The sequence below is a fragment of the Zingiber officinale genome, chromosome 1A (genome assembly GCF_018446385.1).
Source record: "Zingiber officinale cultivar Zhangliang chromosome 1A, Zo_v1.1, whole genome shotgun sequence".
NCBI lineage: Eukaryota > Viridiplantae > Streptophyta > Magnoliopsida > Zingiberales > Zingiberaceae > Zingiber > Zingiber officinale.
In genome coordinates, this window is record NC_055987.1 from 12,143,932 (window position 1) to 12,162,777 (window position 18,846).

General features: G+C 37.1%; 3 protein-coding genes across 3 annotated transcripts; all 3 read right to left on the bottom strand.

Moving 5' to 3' along the window:
* Positions 1 to 5,757: 5,757 nt before the first annotated feature.
* Positions 5,758 to 8,984, bottom strand: LOC122019101 (autophagy-related protein 8f-like). The gene is made up of 6 exons (XM_042576612.1): positions 8,826 to 8,984; positions 8,619 to 8,664; positions 8,487 to 8,542; positions 6,540 to 6,592; positions 6,184 to 6,302; positions 5,758 to 6,109 (listed from the first exon to the last, which is right to left on the bottom strand). Exons 2-6 carry the CDS (start codon positions 8,656 to 8,658, stop codon positions 6,009 to 6,011), a joined length of 369 nt encoding a protein of 122 aa, XP_042432546.1. The 5' UTR covers positions 8,659 to 8,664; positions 8,826 to 8,984; the 3' UTR covers positions 5,758 to 6,008.
* Positions 8,985 to 9,493: 509 nt separating this feature from the next.
* LOC122019109 (putative glucuronosyltransferase PGSIP8) lies at positions 9,494 to 13,949 on the bottom strand. The gene is made up of 5 exons (XM_042576620.1): positions 13,362 to 13,949; positions 12,036 to 12,294; positions 10,696 to 10,897; positions 10,429 to 10,576; positions 9,494 to 10,323 (listed from the first exon to the last, which is right to left on the bottom strand). Exons 1-5 carry the CDS (start codon positions 13,622 to 13,624, stop codon positions 9,780 to 9,782), a joined length of 1,416 nt encoding a protein of 471 aa, XP_042432554.1. The 5' UTR covers positions 13,625 to 13,949; the 3' UTR covers positions 9,494 to 9,779.
* Positions 13,950 to 15,669: 1,720 nt separating this feature from the next.
* LOC122019120 (receptor-like protein kinase ANXUR1) lies at positions 15,670 to 18,658 on the bottom strand. The gene has a single exon (XM_042576624.1). It carries the CDS (start codon positions 18,383 to 18,385, stop codon positions 15,800 to 15,802), a length of 2,586 nt encoding a protein of 861 aa, XP_042432558.1. The 5' UTR covers positions 18,386 to 18,658; the 3' UTR covers positions 15,670 to 15,799.
* Positions 18,659 to 18,846: the final 188 nt, after the last annotated feature.

The window sequence follows — 18,846 nt, forward strand, 5'->3', positions numbered from 1 at the left end:
GTTTTAGATTTCTAGTTTAATAACAATAGTAAAATCTCAAATTTATTTTTAAATTTTGAAATTGATACAATACGTATAAAATCATACAACTCATATTTTAAATTGAATTAAAAAATTTATTTATGTATAATAGAATTGTAAAAAAAACTCCTTTAAAAGTCTAAAGCAGCCCAGGTTTTTTGATCATAATTTGTGATTCAAAAGATGATCATACAAATTGATTGATTGGTGGAGATGGATCCTACATATTTAATAAGTGGGATTCATCCTCATCAATTAATGGATGTAGTAGTTCATTCTTTGGACCGTAAATTACGATCAAGAGAATCTGTGCTCAATTTAAAGATATGTTACAGTTCGGATCCTCTGGATCGTAATTTACGGTTCAAAAGATGAATTATATAAATTGATAATTACGGTCCAAAAGATGAATTATATAAATTAATTGATTGATGAAGATGAATCTCACATATTTAATAGATATGATACATTCTATCAACCAACGAATATAATCCATCCTCTAAACCATAAATCTGTGCCCGATACGCTAAGACTCTTCAATTTGGTGCACACTAAATGCGTGCCATGCAATAATTAAGAGCACTGTGGCAATAATTAGGAGCATGCAACATGAATAAATGGCTGGCTACAATCTAATATCAGACAACCTTCAAACTTAACTTTTGCTGGAAATCTGTGGCAGTCTGTTCAAGTGGCTTGTATAGATCAGAGACGCCTTTACATTGAATTAAATATGACAGGACCATCATCCGCCACTGCTACTGCTGTGTGCGACGGCAGTCCTTCTCAAGCATGCCGTGGGATCTAATTTATATTAAATTGCGCCAGATAGTTCACAGATGGACGCTTGCTACCCTATAACGAGGACGCTGCCTGAACTAATTGAAATAAATGTTTTAAAGATTATTTTTTAAATGCGCGTGAAATAAATATTATATTGATGGCAAAGGCACATGGGTTGGGGATATATGATGGAGCAGTGTTTATTTATATCTGTCATGCTGGAAAGCAACAAGGGACACTTTTTCTCCCTCTTTTCCGTGTCGCGCAGAGTAAAGCAAATAGCAAGCGTTTAATAGGCCTGCAGTGTACATCAGCGAGGGCAGCTGTTTACATGTTGATATCAAGGTGATTCATTTGTTCTCAGCATTCTTGTCCATCTGTTCCTAACTAATAACTCAATGATCGCACTGTCCTAGGGGATCCGGGACGGCTGTTTACAGCATCCATGCTGGCAGCTGAGATCTTTTGATACCTAAACATAGGTCGGGATTAGATCAGGGGGTCTGATCTCACTGACAGTGAGGTCCTCTGATCCATTTTTACAAACTACAAGATGATTCTTTTACGTATATTGGTAGGGATTAATGATTTCTACTTGTAAAATTAATAGGGATGATCAATTTCTATCAATATATGTAAATGAATCATCCTCTAATACGCAAGATCAGAGAATCCGATTTCACTTACAATTGAGATCTTCTGGTCCGCTTTTACGGATCAAAAGATGATCCCTTTATATATATTGATGAGGATTGATGACCTCCATCTGTAAAATAAGTGGGGACTATCAATTCTCACAAATGCATGTAAATGGATCATCACCTGATCCTTAAAATACAGATTAGAGAATTCAACCTTACTGGCAGCTAAGATCCTCTAGTCCACAAAAGTGGAAGAGAGGATGATCCCTTTATATGTGTTGGTGGGGATTGATGATCCCCACTAGTAAAATAGATGGAGCCCATAAATTTCCACCAATACATATAAATAGATCATCCCTGATTCATAAAATATAGACAAAAAAAAATTCAATCTCTTATATTAACGAAATATTTCTCTTAAATATATGTGATTTTTAATCTTATAACAACTCTTTAAATATTTTATTTTTTAAACATTCTAAATTTCACCGTCAAATATTTATAAATTCTATCAATTAAATATCTTATTATTAAATATCTCATTCTCCATTAACTTTTTTAATTAAATTTTAAAAATATATATAATAAAAAATTAAAAATTAATGATCATCAATCATTTAGTGAACCCTACTTCATGCAACGAAAGAAAAATTATTAGATACAAAACTTATACACGATGTGATTTTTAATACCTTTTAAATATCGCTCACTCTAATAGGAATGCTTGAGGGAGGAATATTTAAAGAAATACCATCTCTAAATGGGTGCTCTTATAACTATTGATATAGCCCTTTGAGGGTGTCATTCAGTCAAAGTGAATAAATAATAAAATTAACCCAAAATAAATGATAATAATAATTTAATATTTGATTGTAATAAAGTGAATATGATTAGATAAGATGTTTTTCTCGGAGGTGAAATTTGATTAAATCAAATAAACTGATAAAATCTATTAATTTATTATTTTAGATTTTCTTTTTAAAAATCAAATTTTTTTCAATTAATTCAGTTTAATATTAATTTAAAATTAAATCGAATAAACAGAAATAAAAAAAACTTAAAATTGTAAATCTTTCATGCATTATTATTTAAAAAATCAATTTCAATTAAATCTCATTAATTACAAAAAATCATTTAAATCAATTAATTTAATTTTTAATCAAATTAATTAATATTTTATCAATTCAATTTATCCGATTTTTATTAAAAAATTAAATAATTTGATTGATAAAAAATTTAGTTAATTTAATATTTTATTAATTTAATTTATTTAATTTTATTAAAAAATTAATCTATTTGATTGACTAGAAAACATTTAGTTAATTTGATTTTGATTTTAATCTAATACTTACTCGTAGTTGATATTGACCAAATGAAAATATCTCATCATTGGAACTGCAATTTACTCATAGGTGGACATAAGGAAATACAGGTAGACCCGACCCAGGTCGAGCTCAAACTCAGCCCGGGCCCATAATTGGGTCAACGAGTTGGTTAACCGTTGATCTAGTTAGTCGGGCTGAACTGGGCCGGTTCTGATTCCGTAGGTCAAAAATCGGTGGACCGTCAGTTAACCGTCGGTTCGGCCTGCCAATTCATCCTCTCTCTTTTTTTTTTTTTTTTTTTTGCCAATTGGACCCAGCAATTCCTAGCCGTTGAGAGTAGGGGTGGGGTTCTTTTTGATATTTTTTTCAACAGTCATTTGATCGTTTATTGACAAATAACTATGATTTAGTGTCTGTTATTATCTAAACTTTATAAATAGAGAGTTCATTTCATCATATTTTTACACACATCTTCTCTACTCTTAATCTCAATTTCATATTCTCTATACATTTTTGTTAGCATTTCTATGCACTTTTATTTTCAATTTTCAATTACAATGGAAAGAGATTGTGGAGGTACATCATCTCGAGCTTGAAAGAGAAAGAAAATAGTGAATCCGCACAAGGGCCCCAACATTCAATCCATTAATGATGAGATCGAACACCTTCCGAATCCGACACCCGAAACACAGAAGTACCGATGTAATTACTTCTAAGGTTTGAGAAATTCCTCCTCTAAAGTCTTCTATTTTCAGTAAATATTTTGATAAAATCACTCTTCTGTCGGGAGAATTGTGTGCAAAATGTAAGTCAATGCTTTCCCACAAATTTCAAGTCGGTGGCAGCTATGGGTCGTTAAAATGACATGTAGAAATGAAGCCCCGACAGAATATGAACTCGATTGTTCTCAAACATAATTATCTAGATTTTCGTCAACTAGTGGTAGTACTAATTTTAGTTTATTTTTATATTCGGATAATAAATTAATAGAATCATTAGCTAAATTTATTTCCATAGAATATCTTTCTTTTAGTTTTAGATCTAAATGCATATTTGAAGATTTTTGTAAAGAAACTCTTAATACGTGTGCTAAACGTGTTCCTAGGACTACACTTACTCTTGTAATTAAAAAAAATAGTAAAATAAGGGGAAAAAATTTAATTGATGAATTTAGTAAATTATATATTAAAGTTTCTTTATATTCTAATATTTGGAGTGATAATTGACAAACACATTCGTATATGGTTGTGACTTGGCATTGGATCGATAACTCTTGGAATCTCCAAAAAAGATTGTTAGATTATAGAGTTTTTGATGAACCACATAATACTCGTAACATCGCATAATTATTATGTTTAATTTTAGAAGAATATGAAATAACTTATAAAATATTTTCAATATCATTAGATAATGCTAGTTCTTTGTACAGATAATCTAAAATTTATTTGTCAAATATTTATTTTTTTCATATTCGTTGTATATGCCATGTTTTAAATTTATATATTAAGATGGATTAAAAATTTTAGAAAATTGTATTAAATCAATTAAAATTATAATTTTTATTTACCATCTATAATGAAATAATATTGTAGGTTTTGTAAAACTAATAGAATGAGATCTAAAAAAAATTTCATATGATATACCAACATGTTAGATTTCAACATCCCAATTATTATCATATTTATTTCAATATAAAGAATTATTATGTTTATTTTTTACACAAAATACTAATACTAATATATATTTATTTTTACAATAATAGAATATTTGTAGTAATATTTGTAAAATTGTAAAAGTATTTAATGATGTAACCAAACAACTTTGTTTATTATCCCATTGTTCAATTAGTTTTTGAAAATTTTTCTAATATAGTATTAGTTTTAAATGAACATATTAATAATGAATCTTTATCTTCTTGCATATTAGATATAAAACTAAATAGAAAAAATATTTTATTTTCTTCTTGAAATTTTAAATGTTAAATTTATATTATGACACTTTAATTCTAATTAAAGATTTTCTTCTCGTTAATATTATATATAATATTAGAATTTATTTATATAATCTTTATAATCAATATTATGTAAAATATGAAACACAAACTAATATTTCTAAAATACAACAATATGCTAATAGTAATTTAAAATTTACAAAAACATAATTTTTATTAAAAGAAACGATGAAATAGCCATCAGGATCCTCAAGTTCTACGCAGGAACTTAAGAATTATTTTATAACTTCTTTTGATTTTAGTGAAGCAGATAATAAAAATTTCGATACACAAAAGGCTCAAAGCTTTTCCGTCCTCTTCGTATTCGCTATTATAATTTTAGCTTATCCAGTGTTAACTGTTATTGTGAAGTATACGTTCAGTGTCGGCGACAACATATTAGATGAACGATAATCAACATTGTCTCCCCACTCATTGGAAACCGAAGTATTACTCGATGATTGGACCAAAGCTGATAAAAGAATCTAAGGATGCAACTTTCAGATGACGAAGTTGAATATTTTGATACTTAGGAACAAATACAACAGAAACGGGAAATGGAAGCGAATGAATACCCTATACCCTAAAGGGATACGTAGATAACTTAAATGAATACAAACTTTTTAAAAAATAATAATAAATTAAAATTTAAAATTTTTAATATATTAATCTTGAACCATGATAAATCATGAACCGAATCGTAAACTGACAGTTTCGAACTATGAACAACCTGTCAGGAACTATCAAACCGACAGTTCTGAACCGTTGAACCAACAATCCCAAACCGTCATAATCGTGATCAAATCTAAATATAGGTCGCCAGTTTCATAGTAAAATGGAATGATAGCATATGCTACTTAATAGGCGATGAAATAGCGAAGAGCAGGAGATTTGTTTCTACAGAAACTGTTAACCGTGGAAAAAAGAACAAGCCGCCTCCTCTTGAACCCCCACTCTACAACTCGCTCGACCTCATTTGGTGTTACACTAAATGAGCTAAGATCAGAAGTGAAGGTAGATGTTATCTTAGTTTTTTGTTACATCAACCGCCACCACTGGTCGATACTTGCGACACAGCACACAGCACACAGAATATATATGTACGTGCAAAAATCAATCTTCAGAAGAGATTGCATAAAATATACATGGTTTTGCGTTATTGCAAAAGCTCGCTTCCGGCACCAGACACGAGCCATGCCATTATGAACAATATGCTGGTCGGGTCGGCAATACTTAAGCTTGGTCGAGTCACGGTTTTTGAGAGCCAAAGGTGTTCTCTCCGCTGTAGACAACGTAAAGGAACCCATCTTCATCTTTCTTCTCTTCGTAGAGATGGCCCATCAGAGTTCCTAACGCATCAGAAATAATAGCGCCGTGAGTTGTTCAATCTGAATTATGGATGGAAAGGGTTAAGATGAAGTACCAATCTGTGGAAGCACGTTGTCGACGAACATGAATATGGCCTTCTCAGCACTTAAATTAATTCTCTTTCGAATGACATAAACAAATTGCCCAAGCGTAGTATCTACCGGAACCAAATACCTGAATGAAGCGATTCAGGTCACAGACCATGGTTAATAAAAAGATAAGAGAGAAAAAAAAGTCTTGCTCACAAACAGTAGATTTCCCTAAAACTCAAAATTATCATGGTTGGTAAAAATAAAAATGAAAAGAAAAAGAAAAAGAAAAAGAAAAATTTACTCCAGAATTATTAGTTAGCGAAAGCACAAGGAATTGACATCATTATTAAATTGTAACAAATTGGGTAAGGACACTCACTTTTTCTTATCAATGTTTGGCACATCACTTCTCTCGGCTTTCTCGACAATTACCTGTAAAGCTCAAAGCAAACATGAACCTAAATCCAATTAACCGAGGCAAGTGAAAATGCTACAGTTGAAAACTAACGCATGATTGAACTGCAGCAAGTATCAGAATACTACAACTGGAGCATGATAATTGAGAACCCAAAATTTTCAAGGATCTAAAAGGTGGTTCACTTATGCATACACGGTTTCAATTCATTGAAACAATACATGTGACGAAGAAGAAAAAGAGTAATAAGGATGGGAAATAGCAAGAACAAGTAAAGGTTCAATGTGTGGAAGAAAAGTATTTTAAAGTTTTCTTTCCTTTGTTTACTTGGGGGAAAAGTTATGAGGATGGAAACTTAAATTTATTTTAAAAACATACATAACCTTGTTTGCTTATCTAAGGATCAGGATACAATAATCTTTTGGATGGGAATTATTTTCCCTCCATTCAAGTCCAGCAAAATTTGGGCCAAAGCAAATATGCAGAAAAAAGTGCCTTTTCCATTCTCTCATTTCCGTTTTCATGTATGCTTGTTGAAATCAACCAAGGACACGAAGGGTTTAATTAATTTTCCAATCTCCATTCTTCCTTGCATCCAACTTTCCTTCAATGTAACTAAAGCCTTAATCTCAAGTGACTCATCAACTAGGCCAGTTTATTAGTTCAACTTGATTCAATATCTTTAGGAATAGACTAGATAGGAAGAATATAACTGATCAAGTTAGTATCTTTAGGGTTGAACTAAATATGAAAGATACAATTGATCTAATTTATCTTTAGTCTAGTGTAAACATAAAGGGTAGCCCGGTGCACGAAGCTTCCGTCATGCGGGGTCCCGGGGAAGGATCCATATGAAATCGATAATATAAGAAGTAAAGAAATAAATGGTCATGTCAACTTCAGTATATTGCAAACAATCAGAAATGCAAACACTGATGCAATTACATGCTTCCTGAAAAAAAATCTTTGAAACTTATCAAATACAAATATGATTATCTAAATGGCAATTCTTTCTAACTATTAGAGAAATAAAAACATGTAAAAAACATATAAATGCATTGAAACAAACAATTCTACTGATTTAAGTGTTGTCTTATTGTGTCATAACAAATAAGATTCATGTTCCTAAGGTACTTAACAGATCATCTTCATCAATCCAATTTACTCTATCAAAGAAAGAAGACACCTACTGTAATGGTGTTTTAGAGCTGGTAGATTACCTCAAGCAGATGTCCAAAAAGTATATCAGGCAATCTAGTTTATAAAATGTATGCTACATTAATGAGAATTGAGATTCTATTTTATGTATATGTAAATTAAAACAAGAATCAGAGCTTTTTGATAATCAATAACGGACAAGCTTAACTTGACAAGGAGCCATCCTAAAAGAAGTGGAAAGTTTAAACCTTACCATATTCGTGATCCTTCACTTTAGACTATTCTATAAGGGGACAAATGTTTTTTTAAAAATTATGAAAGTCATATTTAGCATTGCAATATCCAATATCTTTTCAGATCTACAAATCTCAAATAAATATCATTTTGTTTCTACTAAAATCTTTTCAATGAACTAAAATTGGATAGCAACATGAACTAAAATTTAAACTTTCTCCATCTTTAAATGAAATCCAAAACATTAAAAAATTATAATAAGATTAAATTCAAAGGCACTTCATATAACAGAAAAAAGTTAAAGAATAATATTATCAATTACAATCACTAGTAACGAAGTTAACAGCTGAGTCATGTATGAAATATATTAAGACTTTGAATGTGATAATTAATGGCATATATGCAAAATAGTATGTGATTATGCATAAAATTTGTCGATTTTGGCTAATCACGATTACAGAAATAACCAAAAAAATACAATAAAGAAGAACGATATGGAAAGCAATGAATAACCCATACCGGCACTCTACCGGGGTACTTCTCCTTAATCCTCATTGATTCAGCTTTCCTCTTCTCTACAGAACAAATATGAAAAATCACGATGTTTAGACATATTAGCACAAGGAAAAAGCAAGACGACTGATCACTCACCGAGGTCATGCTGCTGCTTGTAACTGCTCTGCCTCGACATCTCTTCCTGCGACCGATCACAGTACAAATTGCAGAAAACAGAATTAAAATCATCGACGCAATCATAGGGCTCGGCCTCACCACGAAACAAACAAAATTCGACAGCAAAAAAACACCAGCAGGGAAAACCAGAAGAAAGCCCCAGAAATGGGAAAACAAAATACTGACTTGATTTGAAAGCTATCGGCGATCGATGATGAATCGTTTGCCTTGGGAACTGAAGAAGGCGAGACAATAGACTTTACGAAGCAATCGGCTAGGGATGGTATATATGCATATAACTTTTCTATTGTGTGCGCGCTAAGCAATCGCTAGCCCTAATTCGATGCCTTGAAAAATCATTAAGTAATAAAAATTGACGTAAGATTATGATTATCATCGATTACAAATCATTAACAAATAATAATAGATAAAAATTAAATGGGCATTCATCATTTATATTTTCATCGGATGAGTATTTTATTTTTAATTAAAGTTGAATGAGTATTTCATTTAAAATGATTGTTTAAAATACTCTTACATTCAACTAACTTTTCTATGCTAAAAATTAGCATCTAGCTTTTATAAATTATAAAAAGAAATGTTAATCTGATATTTCTGTTAATTTTATTATTTTGGACAATCATTTTAATTTTTATCCAATAATAACCAAATCCATATGAAATAGTAACAAATTATTTTTATATTTATTGACTTGGTCACCATCTTTTAATTTCAGATATAATAAAATGAATGTTTTTTATCCGTTCCTCGTAGTTTCCGCCTTCTATTTCTTCATCACAGTGAACACATTACTATGATTTCGAAACACATTCGTCAAGTTTGAAGCCAAACTCTTCGATCTCAAGAAAATAAATAAAACATTCTGTAAAGTAAAAGGGTTCACATCAAATCTGGGCAACGAATTGGTACAAGAATTCTCATCTCCTAACCATCTGGTGACCTGAGTTCGCTCGCTCATACAAATCCGCATTCCCCATTTTCGCTAGCCATTCCCTTGATTCTCCCTACATCGTATCAAAATCCAAGCATTTCAACGCGTGTGAATGGAAATTTCTCAAAATTAATACGATTAGTCAATTCTGATCATCTGCTTGGAAGCAGGCCAGTTTCCTGTGCAGCTCAATACAGTTTGTTGAACTCAGACATCTCGGTGGACTCCCCCAATCTAGGAAAGAAGGCATCCCTTTCGACTAAGTTCTGCAAGGAGACTATAACTTTCATCAGAGACGACCATACAATTGGCGAGCAACAGAAGGCGTAAGCAAAGACCACCAACGCCCTGACGACACCGTCAGAATACCAAGGAAACGCCATCACAAACAGTGAGCCCAGCATTCCCAGCAGTACCGTGAGGACTGGCAGGGGTGGCAGCAGGAAGGCATTGATTACGATTGATAGAAGAGATGCGACTCCGAGCATGTAAAGCGACCAACCGAAAAGTGGGTGCACAGTTCGTGGAATAAGGAAAAAGGGCACCGCGTAGGCAGCGAGTATGGACCAAAATGCTGCTATCTTGAGTGTCGTATGTAATATTGTGATGCTTTTCTCTGGTCGACGGTTATAGCACAACTTGGACAGGCCTGGTCGAGCCAACCGAGTGATTGCCATGATTCCGATATACATGACTGCTTGGATCAACAAGACAGGTAATTCTGAACCATACCTGTTCACAAAATCCAAAAATTAGATCTCAAATGTACAATAAAAAAAGTGTCTTTATCATGGAACTGTTTGTGGTTTACTGGTTTTTGAGTGTTTGTTCACGTACCCAAGGTTTTCTCGACGCTGCTCGTGCCAAGCAAGACCCAATGGTAAGACAGGCCAAGACCACCAATACCAAGGTTTTAGCCATGGGGCGCTGGGAAATGTGATCACACTATTTGGTCCGCATGGTATGCTCCATCGGAGTTTCAGATCTGCGATGTAATCAAACAAGAATCGCTCACTACAAAAATTTCTACTATTATTACAGCTTATTTCTAAATGGAAGTATCATATTATAAGGGATGGCAAAAATTGTAATTCAGGCACTTACAGTAATACGAAGCATCCATCTGGTATCCCAAAGGAAGTCGGTAGGAACCAATGAGCTTGGTGCCATTGGAAGGTGGATGAAACATTGGCTGATCAAGCAAGTCAGAAAAATAGCTTGCAAGAAAACCCTGATCTGCACCATCTGGGTTATCACGAACAATTTCTAACTCGTGAAGCATGTCTTTGAATACCTTCATCGACGGCTGCAAGTCAAACAAAAGAGAATGATCTCACTGTTGAAGACAAAATCACAGTTCCCTTTTTGCTACAGATGACTTTAAAGCATGCTCACGAATCATGGGAATCTTATGCATAACTGGCAATGCTGCTTAAATATTGAAATCTTCTCAAATCATCATAATTTATTAAATACAGCATTCTTCTATTCTTCAACTAATGATTTTTTTTTTTTTTTTGTGATATCCTACAACAATCTTAATGTTTTTAGTAGACTAAAGCAGATATCCAGGAGTAATGTAGAACATTTCTGAAGCTATAAGGTCTTTGCCTAGTAGTGTTGATTATATTGCTTCCAGGCTTCTGTGCTAGAAGCTTAAGAAATGATTAGAAAAACTATTCATAAATTGCAGTTGAAGACTCTAAGTTTCTGATAGATTGATATCCAACTTAAATAACATTTTCTTCATGACTGAAGATGAAATTTGTTGAACACCAAGCAAAATTTCCTGAATTCATTCCACATCTGCTATTAGCAAGATTGTAGAAGAAACTTCACAAATGTAATTCATGGAGGCACCCACTAGGAAAAAAAATAACAAAAAATTAAAGTCCGTGTTACATTTCTTGTTACCTGCAGATTAGTGAAATCTGACCAGGATGTTTTCCTCCATATAGATCTAAGATTGGAGGTACCATCAATGCATGCTTTAAATCTAGTTGTGGTACAAATTGGACTGAAGTATTTCAATACACTAGTGGCTTCTATTAAAGTCAATGGTACAGCTCAACAACAGGCTTGCACCATTGAATTTTTCAATTGGATGTGACAGGGCATAAGAAACTAGAATCCAATGTTTTAACAAGTTGGCTATTCCAAGGTTTCTCAACTGACAACTGCTAAATGGCATCACTTCAATGTGCTGTTTGCATAAACATGTTACGAAGTAAATAACTATTTGGTAGCATCTTACATTCAGCTATAGTTTAAGCAGTTCCGTTGTAACCATTAAGATCTCGTGTGTGGAGTACATTCCTGATAATGGTTTCAGCACTCTTTAAATTGTTTCACAATGATGAGTGATTATGTTTATTCTACTAATTTGGGATGGGCTGCAGGAAAAGAAGTTAATCCTTGCAAAACTAGGAGTTTGAAAGGGGTACCTGAAGAACAAAAAGTCCAGTATGAAAGATGCAGGGATTGATAAACACAGCACAGAACTGCCCACACTGGAAAAGTTCATCAGTACGCTGGAGGAAAATGTTATCAGAGTCTAGCATAACAACTCGGTCATATGAAACTAAGCTCCATGCATAAAGCTTGTTCAATGTCAACTTGAATCTGGTGTTGAAATTGCCTTGGTTCTCATACGGATTCTTCAAATTCTCAACAGAAACCACCTTCACGCCATCTTCCTCTTGCCTGATCATGCCAATTAATCAAGTATAAGTACTTAATGCTCCGAGCGCACTACCAACTGCGTTGCAGTTTTGCACAATTTATTCTTAAATGTTTCTGATGACAAAACAAACTTATGTGATAAATTTGCCAAAAAGAAAATCAGGTTAAACAAAAAAAGTTGAAAGTTTTAAGTTGGTAAACTCCATATATATCATATAAAATTTAGATTCAGTTCAACAATAACTGAAATTTGTGCTGAATGAATTTTGAATTATCATGGTTGTTTTTCTCACTCTTTAATTTGCAATTAAATCAGGTGAAAAGTTCAGAAACTTATGTTAGCCATGAAAGGAATCATGGAATTAATAATCATTAATCATGGAAGTTCAAACTGAATTAGAAATATGTACGTCAAGAAATATAGTGCCAATTTGTAATAAATTAACTTGGACTTCTTCTTCTTTCGGTTCAACCTATCTTGAATCTAGCAGTTCTCAAATAACTGGTCCACGCCGATAAAAATCTATGGCCCAAAAAAGTCGTCGTTTTGCTTTCAAAGCACCTAAAAGTAAAAAACAAATAAAATGAAAATGGATATCACGAAAAGCATGCCACCGCGAAGTGAGAAGAACAGAAAACATTAGCAAAAAAACCTAGAAAACCACCCCATTCGTTCACGCTACAGACTAAGAAGGCACACAGTGCAAGGACAATTTCGGTAGGAAACATAAATCCGTGACATATAATGCTCCTTTCTTCTTCCTCGGATCACTTTATTCTACACTTTCCAGAAATAAATAACATGATTTAACAAAAACCCAGTGTCCAAAACTCGTGTAAGATCGACAAACCAAAGACAATTAAATTTGTAGCAATTAAACCACAAATTCTTTTTTTTTCAAAGAGAAACCTTTCTGTTTTGAAGGGGAAAAAATACCAAAGAGTAAAGTTTGAGTAAACTAAACTTTCCTCTGAAGCTCGTTTCAGAAGCAAAGCCATCAATTAGATCAAAAGGTACCACGCCAAAAGAGAAAGCTCGCCAAAAGGGGGAGATTTGAGAGGGGGTGGGAGAGAAATAGAGATCTCACAATGTTTGGACCCATCGTTTGGGCACGTCCACGGAAGCGATGACGACGAGATCGGCGTCGACGCCAAGTCGCGCAAGAGACCTCATCATTACCCTCGTCGCCACATAGAACTCGTAATCCCTCGGCGTCCCCATGTACATCATCGCAGCATACGCGTTCCTCCGCCTCGGCGCGGTCGTCGCGACCTCCTGGGCAGCCACGAACGCCATCACTGCTGCCAGCAGCAGCGCCACAAGCAATCCCAGAGGCCGGCCGCTCCCCATCTCAGTCACTTCCAATCTCCGAACACTCGGAGGAAAAAAATACCAAGTCGAAACGGGGTAAGATCAGATCTTTAGGTTACCACAGTTCGGATCTCGGCTTCAGCACCCTTCCCTGAGGCTCATTCTTCAGATCTCCTCCGTATCAATTGCCAACTTGGCACATCTCAGCCACGCGCTACACCCGGCCGGTGCAAGCAACCGAAGTGGAGGCAAGGCTGAGGGCAGCGGCAGATCGCCGAGATTGGGAAGAAGCAACCACTCCAGCCCACGAAGACGGCCAGAGAGCGAGAGGCGAAGAAAGAGATAGAAGGAGCGCCTAAAGAGAGTTTGGAATTAAAACCCACAGCTATGTGAAATAAAAGAACAGAAAGACGCGGACACCCGATTCCACCCATTACCGACTGTGACTGAGGATCTCTGGTCCCCACTTATACGCCTCCAATTGTGTGATTCAAATTAATCGGGTACTCAACACGGTGGCCCACTTCATATTGTTAGATAAAGCAAATTGTATCGGTTACGTTGACGCTTGCAAAGCACCGGGTGATCCACTCCACCATTCCGGACATATGCCGTGTTTACTTCAACCAATGACAGTGGAGGTAAACACGAAAATAAAATTAGAAAATCTTATTTTATTTAGAATGAAGAAAGTGAGAATTTTATTTTATTTTCGATTTTTTGTTTTCATCTAAATCGAACACAAACAATAATAGATATTAATAAGCGAGTGTGATTATTATTTTCCCATTTTTTAAATAGGCATGATATATGATATAAAACAGAAATAAATTTCTACAACTTAATTCTTGAATTATTTCCCTTTTTGTAGATCTTGTTCCTTTGCAGTAAACACAAAATAAGAAACTTTTATTAGAGATTCTGATAAAGAATTATGAAAATCAGATTAGGATTTTATCATTAATAAATTGCTCACCAGGCGTTTAAAAAAATTAGTTGCTCATTTTACCATTAAACCACTATTGATGACCTTGTGTAGGACATGCACTCAGAATCTAGTTTAATAAGTCAACTCGAAGGCTAATTAATTAAATTCGGGAAATTGCGGCTACGCGCAGTTCATAGCTCGGAAAGGCCGGTCTGGACTGGCGAAGGTCAACAATATTTGGGTAACATATAATCAGCCGGTTACATCTGAGTGAAATACCATTCGAGTCCGGTTGGTCCATTTAATTATAATATCGGGTTATATTTTTTTAAAAAAATATTATACTAATATTTTACTTATAGTTTTTTTATCTACATTATTTTTTCTACCTATGAAATTTCCTCTCAAATTTCGACCGGATCAGTACCGGCATTATCTCACACTTACACCCGCTCTAAGGACCAATATAATTTTAATAAAAACAACTATAAACTAGGTTAAAATAAGGAAAAATTATTTAAAACTCTTTGATAATAAATTATTCTTTCTTCTCAGTTGTTATATCAATTGATTTCGCTAAACTGATTGGATCAAATTGATTAATATGATTCCCAATATATTGATTAGGTGAAAAAATTATGTTAAAAATATATTAGATTCTTTTTAAATAATATTAAATTTATGAGGAATTATCTTTTCTTTTAAATTGTTTATACATATAAAAATGAGGATAATTAAGTAAATTGATGTCTATTATGTAAATAAATATTTTTTACCATGAAAAATGATGATAAAGTATAAGGTGGGGTATGAGATTTTAAGATAATTTACTATAAACCCGTTTTGATTAAAATAATTTCAAATTTAAAATATATAGATATATTTAAGATTAAAAAATAATGAAATATAAGATGAGCGAACCAGCATATATATGTTCAAGGCTCGGTTGGCTTTTGTCATCTTACATCTGGTGTCACGGTCTCTAGATTTTGTTTAATTACCACGAGACACCAGCTGTACTCGCTAACATACAGCCCATCACTGGATTATTTTTTCTTAAGGAGCTACCCAATCCTCACTTTTAATCACAATTAATTAATCATAATCAAGTTACTAGGACGATGAAGAGAGCACGATGAAACCAGAGATCTTTGAATCAAAATTCGATCGAATTCAAAGAGGAATAATAATTTTAAAAAAACACTTATATATCGTGAATCAGAGAAAAAATTAATACTTTTTTCATCACTGTAACGATGAAGTCAGAGGTTATAATCGGTACGTTATTATCTCCCCGTGGGATGAACGAGCTGAGAGAACACGGCGGTGGTGGTCAGGGCATCGGCCTCCTCGCCGGTCCCACTTCCAGCGACAAAGCCGTCGCCGTCGCCGGCGGCCGATGCAGGCTTAACGGCACCCTCATCTGCGACGGGGTTCCCGCTCTCAAAGCTCTCTTGCAGCTGAAGTGCATACTCAAGGTTCCACAGCACGCTGCCCATGGAAGGCCTGTCGACTCCGTGCTCCAAGAGACACATCTCCGCCGTCTCCGCGAACTTCTTCAGGCACTCCGGGCTGATCTTCCCTTCGAGAAGGGGATCGACGATGTCGCCGAGGACTCCTTTCTTCTGGCAGTGCAACGCCCAGTCAGCGAGGCTGACCTGCTCCCTGGGAAGGCTGGGGTTTAAGGCTGCCCTCGCGCAGAGCACCTCGAACAGAACCACGCCGAATGAATACACATCGGATTTGTCGGTCAATTGCTGCCGCCGGAAGTACTCTGGATCGAGGTAGCCGAAGCTTCCCTTCACCACTGTGCTGACATGGGACTGGTTCATGGTCGGGCCGGTCTTCGACAGTCCAAAGTCGGAAACCTTGGCCACCCAATTCTCGTCCACCAGAATGTTGGTGGTCTTGACGTCTCTGTGGATGATCGGGTACCTCGCGCCGGTGTGCAGGTAGTGAAGCCCTCGGGCAGCTCCGATGCATATCTCTAACCTCTGCTTCCACGACAGGGGAGGCTTGTTGCTCTTGTAAATGTGCTCCCTGAGAGTGCCGTGCCCCATGTAGTCGTAAACCAAGATCATCTCCCCGTTCTCTTCGCAGAAGCCGATGAGGGAGACCAAATGCTTGTGCCTCAGCTTCGAGAGCATCTCGATCTCGGTTTGGAACTCATTGACGCCTTGCTCCGAAGAAGGGTTGGATCTCTTGATCGCCACTTTAGTTCCCTCGTCGATGATTCCTTTGTAGACTTTCCCGAATCCTCCGACTCCTATAACGAGTGACTCGTCGAAGCTCTTGGTTGCCTTCTTGATCTCTGGGAAGGAGAAGTACCTGCAGTTCGCGGCCAGGTTTGACAAATGGCTGCTCGCGGTGCTCTTGCCGGATACCGTGGAGTTTCCGGTGTAAGAGTTGCCGCCGTAGAGAGGAAGCCAGTTGCCGCCGGCTGAGTCATTAACGTCCGTCCTCTTCTTGCGCTGGTAGACCACGAGGAAAATGGCAAGGGCGACGCTGGCAACTGCAGCTCCACCTGCGGCTCTGGTGATTATGTGCAGCTTGCCGTTGGGTTTAGACTCGAAGCCGGGCTGGTCATCCTCCAATTCCGCTTCCGCCAGGAGAGCAGACGGCTCGGGATTGGGACCTGCCAAGTTTCCGGCATTGTCACTCACCTTAAAGATCTCCAATCCGTTGAGAATGGCGTCGTAGTACTCGGGTTTGGCCGAGACAGAGGGTTGCAGTGCCACCCATATCTGGTCTTCACCGGGCTGATCGGCGACGAACACCGCGTAGTCCTTGTGCATGGGGACGGCCGTCTCAGAGGTCCAACCGATGACGTCGGCTTGCTCTTGAGCGGTTCGGTTGTTGATGAAGATGTCGAACACTCTCTCGTTGACTTTGGTCATCTGGAGCTCGCAAAAGTGGAAGCGGACGATGTAGGTGAAGTTGGCGTCGATTTGGAAAATCCATGTCAGATTGTAGTTCATGTTGACCTTCGGGTCGGGACCCATCGACCTCGCCGTCTGGTAGACGTCGGTAGGGGCGAAGTAGTCCGGCGATCCCTCTGGGTATTGGAGCTTTAGATCGTTGCCTGCCGCGAAGGTGACGCCAAAACCGGCACCGTAGAGGTAAGGGGAGTCGTCGTACCAAGTCCGGCTAAGGCTGGAGTCGTTGTTCGGCGGCACGTACTGGCCTCCGACGTTGAGCCGGTACATGGTCAGCACGGCAGAGGTGCCGACCTCCACATCTTGATCCGAGAAGCCGACCAGTTGCGCGGGCTGGTCAAAGATGTCAGGCATCGATATGACCTCGATGCCGTTAACGAAGGCAAAGGAGGCGTTGTACTTGTCGGACGGCGTGAAGGTGAGGCTGATGCTTCCGTCGGAGGAAGGCAAGATGGAGAATTCTTTGATGATGTAGGCCTGCGTGAGGGCCTTGGCGGTGACGTAGGCGCTGAAGTTCTTGAGGAGAGTGATGCCGTCTCCAGTGGAGACGGAGAAGTAGGAGTTCTCCGGCGGGAGGCCGTTGTAGGTGGAGGGGTAGAAGTGAAGGCGCAACCAGTGACGGTCGGACTTGTTGACGGCGAACCTGTAGGTGGACTCCGAGGAGAAGATACGCGCGGTCATGTAGGGGACGTCGGAAGGGAGAGATGGGTCTTGAAACACAGCGGTGGCGGGAGTCGAGTCCTTGGACGTGAGGGTGGTCTTGGAGGAGGTGGAGTCGGCCAGCCATTTGCGCCCGTCTGCATCGGCAGCCTCCGAGGAGGAGCCGCAGTCGAGGAGGATTTCGTCGGAGGGCACATAAGCGCCATCAGACACACAAAATGCCAAAACTAGAAGGATAATATGTTGGAACCGGAGAAAACCGGAGGAGGGGTTCATGATACCGGCGATGCTCGATTAATGACCGGGAATTCAATCGGATTAATGAATTGGATCAGTCCATGGAGAAGGGAGGATGAGGGGGCAACAGAGGAGAGGAGAGAGGAACTTTTCATGAGCCTCTCTGCGTTCTCGCTCTGCCGGTGGGGACGTTGGTTTGGCCGCTCCAAATCATTTGTTTGATTTGGAAAAGAAGAAGAAGAAGAGGAGGCTTTGACGGGAAATGGGAGGTGGGGCGTGGCGGGAGCTGGAGGAGAATGAAAGGCGGGAAAGTGGGCTATTATTGGCTGGTTAGTTGGCGGGAAATTATTGGACGGAAGAATGGGTCAAACTCGTAAAGGATGACGTGTCAGTACAATAGCTCACGAGTTATTGTACCGCTTTAAATAATTCGTCACACCATTCTAAATAATAAATCAACGATCTTGATTAATTTTAGGATTTGTGACAGAAAAGGTAAA

Bases quoted from the DNA above. Each gene is read 5' to 3' on its own strand.
- LOC122019101 (XM_042576612.1), bottom strand. From the start codon at position 8,658: ATGTCGAGGCAGAGCAGTTACAAGCAGCAGCATGACCTCG. The intron at 6,303-6,539 runs GTGAGTGTCCTT...CGCTTCATTCAG, and splicing joins CCAAACATTGATAAGAAAAA to GTATTTGGTTCCGGTAGATA. The intron at 6,110-6,183 runs GTACTTCATCTT...CTGATGCGTTAG, and splicing joins CAACGTGCTTCCACAGATTG to GAACTCTGATGGGCCATCTC.
- LOC122019109 (XM_042576620.1), bottom strand. From the start codon at position 13,624: ATGGGGAGCGGCCGGCCTCTGGGATTGCTTGTGGCGCTGCTGCTGGCA. The intron at 10,898-12,035 runs GTACCCCTTTCA...TTTGACTTGCAG, and splicing joins CTGGACTTTTTGTTCTTCAG to CCGTCGATGAAGGTATTCAA. The intron at 10,577-10,695 runs GTAAGTGCCTGA...ATTACATCGCAG, and splicing joins GATGGATGCTTCGTATTACT to ATCTGAAACTCCGATGGAGC.
- LOC122019120 (XM_042576624.1), bottom strand. From the start codon at position 18,385: ATGAACCCCTCCTCCGGTTTTCTCCGGTTCCAACATATTATCCTTCTA.